The 10,774-nt window shown below is 60.8% G+C and overlaps 1 protein-coding gene across 1 annotated transcript; it reads right to left on the reverse strand.

Moving 5' to 3' along the window:
* Positions 1–6,774: 6,774 nt before the first annotated feature.
* On the reverse strand, positions 6,775–8,273 carry ABHD16B (abhydrolase domain containing 16B). The gene has a single exon (XM_006021700.3). It carries the CDS (start codon positions 8,122–8,124, stop codon positions 6,775–6,777), a length of 1,350 nt encoding a protein of 449 aa, XP_006021762.1. The 5' UTR covers positions 8,125–8,273.
* Positions 8,274–10,774: the final 2,501 nt, after the last annotated feature.

The following is a 10,774-nucleotide window of genomic DNA, read 5'->3' on the forward strand; positions in this document are numbered from 1 at the left end:
TCCGCCGCGACGCCACGTTCCCCGCCCCGCCCAGAAATGAGACTTGAGGGGAGAATGGAGTGCGGAAGGGCCCTGGTGACGTCATGCAAAAGGGGCAGAACTCAGATCCTAGGGTGATGCCGGATAGAAGGGGTGACGTATAAAGGGGCGGGGTTCAGACCCGTGTGGAAAGGGCGGGGCTCAGAGCCTGGTGGCGTCATGCAGAAAGGGTGGGGCCCCACCCGTGGGGTGGAGGCATGTGGAAGGGGCGGGGCTCAGACCCTTGGCAGGGTGGGGCTCAGAGCCTAGTGACGTCATGTAAAAGGGTGGTGGTGGAGCATGGTGACGTCATGAGGAAGGGCGGGGCAGGGAGGGAGTGACGTCAGGGGATAGAGGTTTCCAGGGCAGGGCGGGGTGGGCCTGGGGCAGGGGTTTTGGGGGCTCCAGCTGGTGGCAGCCCCCTCTCCTGGTCCCCTCCGCGGCAGCGCCCAGACCCTGGAGGCACGGGGCCGGCGGGCACCTCTCGGCCACCCCCCGAGGCAGGCTCGGCCCCGTCCGCACCAGCCCAGGCGCACCCGTGGGGCGAGCGCCGGGCAGAGCGACGCGGTCCATCCCGACAGCGCCAGGCATAACCGCAGCAGCCCGCGGCCGGCTACCGACGGGCATTACTGAGCAGGGCCGGGCTGCTCCCTCGAGCCGCTCGGTGGCCGTGGCAGCAGAAAGGAGCCAGCGCAGCCCCTGGGCCCAGCGGGGAAACGTCCCTCGAATGCTCAGCGGCTGCACGGGGAGGAGCGCCCGGGGGGGCAGACGATGAGCCTCTTGCACCGGCTCGTTGTGTACGACCCTCGGGCTTCTGCTTCTCACTTCCACCGTACGGACCGTAAAAACACCTCGGGCTTTCCAGGGACCTGCCGCTTGTGGCGGCCTGCATTGGAGTTATGAATATACTCCCCCCCGCGCTACGTCCCGTGTGAGTAACAACACTGCCTTCCCAGACTGTGAGAGAAAACCAGTTTCGAGCGTCTGCTTCATGCCAGCCTGTAGCCCAAACCAGAATCGGCTACGACAGTCACCCTGTCGCGGAAACGGGAGAGCGTGTAGATCAGCGGGGACATCCCCAAGCACAGAACTGTTCCACTCAACAGAGTGCCGGGTCCTTAATCCGCTGCACAGCTAAAGCCGAGGCATTTTGCAGCTAGCGGGTACCCCCTCAGGGGCGGTACAGCATGATACAATAAAAAAGATTCTCTTCCAAACCCATCGAGTTTTGTTTTTCAGCCTTCGGCGCAGGTTTCCTCGTTTTTGGTTCTGTTTTCTAAGAGTCATTTCACCCAGCAAGCCCACTCGCTCGCCGCTGCAAGAGGAGAAAAGAGCAAAGCTGCAAAGCCCGGCCTCTCCTAGTTCCTTGGGCTTGCTCTGCCCTCGTTTGAGGCAAAGGTGGCAGCACCAGCACAAGCCTCCCTCTGCTCAGAGCAACCTGGAAAAAGTGCTATTTCTGTCGTTTTTATTATTAATTTCCACTCCTGTTGTGACCTAGACATAAAGCCAAAGTTGCAATGTGTTTCCGTTAAAAAAAAAATCACCGCCGGGGCTTTAGTCACTGGAAATACCCCCCTCCTGCCACCACCCAGAAAAAGAATTCACAGGAAAATCCATTTGACTCCCATCCTTATTTCCTTCTCTTTTCTGGGGGCTCCCAAACACCAGGTTCGTCATTGCATGATAGTGGTAAAACCATCTCTTCCCCTGGGAGGCCCCTGGGTGTAGAGGCCAAGCCCCAAAGCACCAAAAAAACAAAGCTACTTCCTCCTCTGCCTAGACCGGTGCCCGCCACAAAGGGAACCTGCCGCTGGTGGTTGGTTTTGCATTTGTGCCTTCATTCTCAGCTCTGGGCAGGACCCAAAAGGTCACTTGAAGACAACCCTGCTGTTAGTCACCATATGGCTTTCTATCCCATGCCTAGGAGGAGGCAAACTTCTCTCCTGCCAAAGGGGAATTCTACCTTGACTTCCCGAGGGAAGGACTCGCTCTCGGGAGAGCTCGTTAATTCACAAGGAAGCATTTCCAGGCTGCAGCCAGCCAGTCTCCACAGAATTTAGAAACCCCGTATTGATCAGGAACACCTCACCCTGCTAATCATCCAGAGCCGTACAGATAAGCATCAAGTTGAGAACACATCTGTCAGAGAAGAGGGGTGTGTGCGAGAGAGATGCACGCACGCGGACACAGTTCGACGCGCAGAATGGATATCAGGTGCAGAGCAGCAGAGCGCAGGCTAGAGAGGAACAGGCTGCTCTGTAGCTTAGGGGAGGACGTCAAAGGGAAGCAGAAGTCCTCGTTTTGCTACAATACTGACATTATCGAGAATAACTAACAATCATATTAGACTGCTAATAAAAGAACTTTCCAACTCGGATCTCAGTGTGCTTCCCAGCTGCTAGAGGGGCCTCACAAGCATGACAAACTCATTTCCTAAATTGGTTGTATAGGTAGAAGGAACGCCTCGGCTGGCAGGAATTCAGAGAAGTTGACACCAGAAGAACTTGTGTGCCCTATTTTTCACTGTGTTGCCTCTTGGCAGGGGTGGCATCTCCTTCATTGGCGGTTTTCAGCAGGGGGCTGGGGAGGGAGGTGTCTGCCTGGGGTGGTGTAGGAACAGTGCGCCCTGCGCAAGGGGCTGCAGGTCCCATCCAACCCCAGCGGTCCCATTCGCCCCTCGGATGCTATGGCAGCTCGCTGCCTGGCCTCGGTTTCACTGCTGTCCCATCCAGCCGGGCAAACACACACAAGCTTCACCGGCACTTCAAGAGACAGCTCACAAACTCAGCGTGGGTGTACGTGCACTGTCTCCGTTTCTCCCTTCCCGAAAAGAGCCTGGAAGCCATCGGACGAGCCCCCGCCTGCTGTGTTTCTGTGGGTTTCTCCATTAGGTGGGTTGCAAGCCCACATCAACCGGCTTTTTGTTTCTACTTAGTTTCACTTTCCCGTTTTCTGCCACTTGGCCTATTTGCACTGCCCAAAATCAGCCACCCCTGGAAAAGGTGAAAACTCCACTTGTTTTCAAAAAAGGAGCCAGAGGTATTCACCTTGGGCAGGCGAGGAGTCAGCCGCAGAGGTCTGCAAGAACAGGATGATTTAGCGAGCGGCCAGCAAGATGAGTGCCCCCAGCCCTACGCCATCCCCTGTCCAGCACAGGCCGTGCCACTGACACACGAGTTGTCTTAGGGAAGTTTTGGGGTGTCTGACATTTTCCACTGGGCTGTTTCTAGGATCCTGTCCCTGGTAAAGCTAAGGGTCTTCGTCAGCGCAGGCTAGGTTTTAAAACAGGACTCAGCTCTGAGTGAAAACCATGCATCCGACCGAGTAAGCATTGTCTACAAAAGCTTGTGCCTCATTGAGTTAGTAAGATGCCAGCCTGCCCTGCCTTCTGCCTGGTGAAAAGCCAGATGCTGGGTCACGGTGCTTTTTGAAAGGCTGGCCCCAGGAGCTCAAAACTAAGGCAAAAAAGAGGGGTGCAAAAATCCCCTTTCCTGACAGGGCCTCAGTAAGCTGGACTGCACAAAAAACAAGTCCCGTCTCGTATCTCAGTAGAGTCCGGTCTCAGCCCCCTCGAGGCATGGGAGCGAGACCCGGGTGAGTCACAGAGCGATTCTCCCACTTCTCAGAGGTAGAAAGGCCCTGTTCCTAATTTCACAGGGTCTCAAGACACAGGACCTTAAACCAGTCGCTGACACTTGCACAACCTGACCTCTTCTCCCAGCTCTTTGGCCCAGGCCTGGGTGGGGAGGTGGAGTACAGTACCAGCTCTAGGGGGAAGAAGGAAGCTTGTTTGTGCTCGACTGCTTCTCTGATGTTACCTGGTGTCACCATGAAGCTGCTCAAGAGGACTGGAAACGAATTTGTGGGCAGAGTACAAAGGAACGCTGGTCAAAGGTGCAAGAAACACGCTTCACTGTATGCCACAGTGGGGTAAACATAGCAGCAACACAGCTAGAAGTGTTACCCTGCAAGTGTCTCGTCGCGGCCAGGTCCTATTTGGTAGCAGATCATCCGGTGCCTCCCGCCTGCGGCAGCAAACCCAGTGCAAATGCTTCTTGCTGGGCCTGACTTATTTCTGCAAGCCCTTGCCCCCTTTACCCGCTGCAGCCCGGCTGGCTGCAGGCAGCCCCCATGTTCCCCCTTCACAGCTGGGGTTCTTCCCGCCTGCCTCCGCCGTTTGCCTTTCCTGTTGCTCGATGCTAAGCGATGCAGTGTGACATCCTGCATCAGGCCCGGCCGTGGCCTTTCAGGTCCCTTGGCATGGGGCCATGCGCAGGGGATATATAATTGATGGGCCGATTCCTGTGCCCCCAGGTAGGCGCTGTGTTCTCTCCCCTCCACCCACCGAACCCCCTGCGCAAGCACGCAGCTTCCCCGCCGCGCCCTGCGCTTTGAGAGCAGCTGGGGAGGGAGCGTGGGAGGAGAGCAGGCGGGCTGTGAAGGGCAGAGGGGACACCCCGCAGGGTTCGAGGAGGCGGGTGGAAGCCAGCCTGCGTCCCGGGGGACGGCTCCATGTTTCACGGAAGCTGCGGGCACCGCAGGGTAGGACGCTGTCTGCCAGCTCTGCTCCGGCAGGGCGTAGCCGCGACACTTCTCCCTTCCTAAAAGCCAATAGACCATGAGCATCCGGGCATCGTGTGCCCTGCTGCTGCCTCCGACACCTTCTGTCCTTGCAGCATTTGCCCCCGTGGGACTCTGGTCTGGTTGACATCAGATGCATCACCCAGGCTCCGGCCGGCGCTGCCTCAGTGTCAGGCTCGGGTGATTTGCTGGGAATCAGAGAGGAGTTGGGCTCGGTGCCCCCTCGCAGAGCCCTGACCTAGATTTCATTGTCCACTCGTGGCACATACCAGGCAGCACCCTGCCCCTCGGCCAGCCGAGGCAAGGGCTGGAGAAGATGCCCCAGCCAGCGACCAGAAATGGCATCATCTGGAGCCAGAGCAAGGCTGTCACGGGGCCTGCAGGAGGAGGGGGCGATGCGGTGGCTGAAACACAGGGTGGGTCCAGCTTCCCACTAGGTAAACAGCTGCTGCGGAGAGATGGCAATCTCCCCACGAGGCAGCAGAGCTGCTCCGCAGCCGCAGCAAAGTCTCCCCCCTCACCCGCCCACGCCTTCCCCTGGAGCCCATGCGGTTGTCACGCTGCGTTTGGGGCTGGCCACAGCCCCCGCTTGGCTCATGGGCCAGGGGTGAGAGAAGCGAGTCTGACCCCGCTGCCCGACCGCAGGGCTCAGGATCTGGCCCAGAGCTCGGGGCGTGCAGTCTGCAGACTCCCCCAGCATCAGACAGTGCTGTCCCTACCCTTCTCCGCTGCCCTTCTCATCCCTACGCGTGCTACCTGCTCTGGTCCTGTTTCCCTTCCCCCCATCCCCAGCCCCAGGGGTCTCCTGGCCCCGTCAGAGTTCCCAGGATCTGTCGCCTACCACGTCTGCCGCCCCTGGCTGCAGGGGGGGTCCGCGGCTGCCGGCCGTTCCCCGGTGGGGGCATCGGGGTGATGGCCCACATGGGTCAGCCTCACGCTTAGCTGCTCCCAGGAGAACGGCGCGTGTCTGCTCCTTGGCCTCCGGCCGAGCCTCCTGCAGCGAGGGCAGAGACCCCTCTGCCTGCTCTCTCCTTGGGGGCTACTGCTGCCTCTGGGCCCCAGCCCAGGCGGCCCCCATGGAGACCCATGGGTCCCTTTGTGACAGCAGCAGGCCTGCAAGGTGCCTCCTGTGCTCCCCCCTCCCCAGCCAGCTAGGGCTGCTGGAGGGCTGTGCCCAAAGGGGTCCCTGCTCCATCACAGGCCGGTCTGGAAAACACAGCTCCCCCAGGCCCTGGCAGACCCCCCGTCGCAGGCCTGCCAGCAACCTCCCGACACCCTACTAGAGAGACCTCCCCCAGCCCCGTGCTCATCTCCCTCACCTCTTCCCCTTGCAACCTGGTGCTGGAAGTACAAAACCACCTCAAACACTCAGGCTTGGACAGAAGGACTCTGCTGTTGGTGTCCTTCGTGTTTCAGCCGCCGTGACGCTCTCCTGTAACGGTGTCTAAGTCGGCAGCCAGCCTCGTGACCAGAACAAGCCCCCCAGGCTGCGTTGTGCGGCTTCTGCAGCACCCTCTGAGCGCCATGCAGGATGTCCCGGTGCCGCGGGAGCTATCAGAAGGGGATGGCAACCCCGATGAGATGGGGCTGGGGCTGCCTGCCTCCCCCACAGACATCTCCAGGGCCGTATCTCCACCAGCAGGGTGGAAGAAGAAGGGTGAGGAAGGGTGAAGAAGGGTGAGAAGAAGGATGACGATTTTGCCTCTGATGCCCCACTCCCAGCAGACCCACAGGCCGGATGAGGGGAGGTGAAGAACAGAGCAGGAGCCTGATCCCGCCACCCAGCACAGTGAGGTCACAATCTCAGCATTGTGACATCACAGCTGCCTTTGGCAGCAGGGGCACGGTGAGGGACGGACCGCGCGAGGTGGGTGGGAGAGGTGAGAAGCCAGTGGGCTGCTCTGTGCGCAACCCACCGGGACCTACTCATATGACCTAGTCATTCCCAATTAGGTCTCGCAGGGGATTCGGTTTTTTTAACCGTTTTATTTTGCAGCCGTCTGCTCCCCCACCCCGGGGTGAAATCCATCCCTGCAGAGCCTGCAAAGCGTATCGCTCCGCAGACTGAAATCACGGCAAACAGGCACAATGAGTGCATTGAACGGGGGAGCCCGGCTTCTTGTGTCCTAGCCTGTGCCCCCAACTCTCCTGGGCTCGTCTCCCACCGCCCCCCTGCTAGAGCTTCCAGGGCATCTGGAACTCGTTGGGCAGCAAGAGAGTCCAGTGCGTGGCCTCCACGTTCTTCATGTACTTCGTAGCCAAAAACAGGGCCAGCTGCTGCCTTCTTCCAGGGGTCACGTCCTTCCCGACCCTCCAAGGGAAGCCGTCTCCAGGCCCCAGGCTGGATTTGTAGGCTTGCAGCTGGGCGATGCACCAGTCCTCCTCCACCTGGTAATACCTGCAGACGGCCGCTTCCTGCGTGGGGCTGGCGGCCCTCAGCCAGTGGTGCACAGCCATTTCCCCGTCCCGGACCATGACCTCGGGGTAGCGGTATCTCAGCAGCCGCAGCAGCAGCTTGTTGCCGCGGTTGGACCGGATGTCGGCGCGCTGATCCGTGGTCCTGACGTGGGTGGCGGTGACCTGGTCCAGGGTCCTGCGGATCAGCAGCACTGGCCCCGGGTAGGCGCAGAGCTGCTCGGCCACGTTGAGGTTGAAGTGCCGCTGCACCGTCCGGGCCACCAGCTTGCTCCAGCTCTTGGGCATGACCTTCAAAGCCAAGGGCAGCAGGTGGTCGAACGTGGCGTCCAGCACCAGGCCGCCCAGCTGTGGGTAGGTCATGGCGGCCCAGGTGGCCGCGTAGCCCCCGAGGGACCAGCCGTAGAAGAGGATGTCCTGGAGCTGGAAACCCAGGCGGTTCATGGCGTATTGCACCACCACCTCCACGGCGTTGGCGTCGTGCTGCGGGAAGGGCAGCCCCGTGCTCCCGGCATAGCCGGGATGGTTCCAGCCCAGGGCGGAGTAGCCGGCTTCCAGCGGCGTGGCCAGGCAGCCTACTTCATAGAAACCCACGTTCCCCTCGCAGCAGATGACCAGCCGTTTCCCTCGCGCCAGGTCCTCGCTGCCCGCCGTGCTCCTCCTCCGGTCCACGAACATGGTGTCTATCTGGTTGCCATCACGAGCCACCAGCTTGGCCCGCTTGCCGTGGAACTGCCCCAGCAGACGGGCCTGCCCCTCCACCAGCAAGGGCTGCAGGGCTTTCTGCAACAGTGAGATGGAGCCGGGGTAGAGCAGCCACCGGCCCAGCGAGCGAGCCAGGACGTAGCTGGCCAGCTGGCCGGGCAGCTGCTTCATCCTAAGCAGAGAGCAGCGTTGGACGGCATCGGTGTGCCTGCGCTCTGCGCTCGCGGGGGGTCCCCACGGCTTTCCTCCCACAGTGGCCGGGCAGGGCGGCACTGGGGGGCTGTGGCGGCCAGCCTCGTCCCATCGGAAGTCCACGGGCCAGCTCCGGAACTGGGACTTGTAACTAGCGGCCAGGTAGGTGGTAAACACGTGGCCGAGCGCTTTCCCGAAGCATATGACGCACATCGGGGGAGCCAGGGGCGCCGTCTACCCAAGGGGGAAAGTCCAGAGAAAGGGATCTCTACAGCCTCAGGCAGTGTGGGGCGAGTCCGAGCCGAGGGTCTCCATCGGAGATGTTCCCCCACGCGGCATGGGGACCAGCTGGATCACAGCCCTTTGGCCGTGGCCCTCTCTGCCCGGCGATGTCCTGAGTGGCGCAGAGGGCATCGCCCCCTGCCCTCCATCATCACCGGGCAGTAACAATGAGGAGGGCCAGCCTGCATTGTGAGCACACCCTGGGTTACCCCCATGCTTCCCCCAGCTGCCAGCACCCAGGCTGCAGTGAGGGCAGAGCGGCATGGGGGTGCTTTCGAGTAACGCGGCATGGGGGTGCTTTCGAGTAACCTCCTCGCCTGTCCCTGCGCCTGTCTGCCTCTCCATTAGGACACAGACGAATGGCCCCTTGCAGCCGATACCCATGTCTCCCAGTGCAGCCCTCCCCTCCTGCCCGGGGCTAAGCAGAGACACTCGGAGCCCCAAAAAACCCTGCTATTCATACACCCCATCCCTTTTCTTTGAGCTCTGGCAACGCTGTGGATCATGTCTTCCCTCGCCACCCCGAAACGATGCCACGCAGGGCTGCATCCTGCCCTGCACGCTGGTGTCTGGTCCCCATGCAAAGCCCAGCACCATTAAAACCCCAATTGTTTTTTTTAAAGGGTTTCTGGTTTATCTCCCAGTGTCGACTTCGGTGCCACCAGCTGCTCCCGTCAGCTTCCCAAGGGGCAGCCCAGCAGCTCAGGGCGCACAGAGCCCCATTTCCATTCCTGTCTCCACTGGAATGGTGTCTGAGCTCAAATAAAAGGCCTGATCCTGAGATGCACGGGTCACCTGCCAGCCCCGCTGAAGCCAGCACCAGAGCAGAGGTCATTGCTGTGTCACAGGATGGTGGCCAGCATTCATGCATCTGCTTCTGGGGACGAGGTAGCCGCAGCCACATGTTGGTGCAGGGAAGGAGAAATTCTGGCCACGAGGCAAACCTCCCTCTCAAATGCCAGGAGATCCCTAAAGGTCAGAGGCTGCCTGCAAAGCGCTCGCCCCGGCTGGCACGCAGATTCGTGCCCTTTGAGAGGCGAGGGGCTGAGTCACAACTCAGGATCAGACCAGAAGGGCTACAGGCTCCAGCAACGTGGTGCCCGGGGCTTAGGTCACTGGACTGCCCCCGTGGCTGGAGAGTTTACACAGGAAGAGCCAGTCACCGCTTGCACCAGCCGGAAACCCCCCACCGGGTGCATCAGGTGAACAAGATCCTCTTTCTTTGTCTGAGGGCTCGGCATGGGGGCTGGGAGGCTGCGGCCTCAGCACCTTTCAGGAGCCGAGAGGGAAGTGCCCCCAGCGAGGGGAAGAGGGGTTCCTCTTTCCTAGCCCCCCGGACCCCCCGGCCGCCTGCAAGGGTATCGCTTTCCCAGTCGCCAGAACTGCCGTGCGCCAGATGCAGCCTTCCTCTTTTCTCCGAACCCAAAATAGCCCCAAGCCCCAGATGGGGCGGCAGCTGGGGGACAGTTCCTCTTTCCAATCACTCCTCGCGGGGGAAGAGGGCAAGATTGCTGAAGAAGACCTGGCGCCACGGGGAGGAAGGAGCATGGCACAGAGCTGACAAGGCTCCTCCGCCGGGCGCTGGGAACTGCGTGGGGGTCACTGGGGGCTGCAGCGGGAGGCAGCGGAGCAGAAAGAGGTGGGGTGGAGGACAGAAAACAATGGGCAGCTCCCCCCCGCCTCGGCGCTGGGACATGGCAAGACTTCCTGCAGCAGGATTTGAGGGTCAGCGACCTTTGCAGAGAGACATCTGCGCGCAGAAGGCAACTGCCTCTTGCCCAGGCCCTCGCGCATCCCCAGCCCGGGACCAAGGGCAAATGCAATCTGTCTTCCTTTCCCTGGGGAGGCAGGGCCCTTCTCCCGGGGAACCTCGCTGCTGTTCAAAACCCTGCTCAGGCCAGACATTAGAAACCACGATCCTGCCTTTGCGGGGACAGCGAAAGGCAAGAGAAACTCCCTGCTCTAAGCCACCCCTTTCTTGGAAAGATTCAGCAACTCCCCCAGCCGCCGCCTGTGTTTTCCCAGCCTCTGGGTATCCCAGAGTGAGGGTTCGGGTCGGCTTTTGCTAAGCGCAGGGGCTGCACTGGAGGGTCGTCCTGTTCTTTCCCATAAATACTGCTGACATTTGGGGGCCTCATTCACAAGCACCCCGGCCTAATGGCAGGTTCATCCCCCAGCCCTCGACGCCTCTGCTCAGCGGTGGCTCGATCCGCTTGGAAAGTCTCCGCGGCCTCGCCGTGCCCTGTGCCGCCCAGCTGCTGCGAACTTCCCCGCTCCTCGCTGGTGTTCAGGGTGTGGTTGAGACCAAAATTTACCGGTCGTCACAGGGTCTTGCCAGGCTCACGAGGATAGCAAGTTTCCTGGCCATCGTGGAAGTCCCCAGCTGATGCCAAGCTGCAGCCGGGGTGACCGCGGGGCCAGAATTCAGATGCAGAAGCCTCGCCCTCGAGCCGTGCAAGAGCGAGCTTCGCCATTGCAGTATGGGGACTTGGATGCGTGGCTGGGCGGCTGTGACTCTGCAGCCGAGAGCAATGGCATGCATACACGCCGGCCAGCCCCTGTGAGACGCGGTGGGAGGAGA

Source organism: Alligator sinensis, unplaced genomic scaffold (genome assembly GCF_000455745.1).
Source record: "Alligator sinensis unplaced genomic scaffold, ASM45574v1 scaffold752_1, whole genome shotgun sequence".
In the NCBI taxonomy this organism is placed as follows: Eukaryota; Metazoa; Chordata; order Crocodylia; family Alligatoridae; genus Alligator; species Alligator sinensis.

Excerpts from the sequence above, each read along its gene's own strand:
- ABHD16B (XM_006021700.3), bottom strand. The coding sequence starts at position 8,124 with ATGTGCGTCATATGCTTCGGGAAAGCGCTCGGCCACGTGTTTACCACC.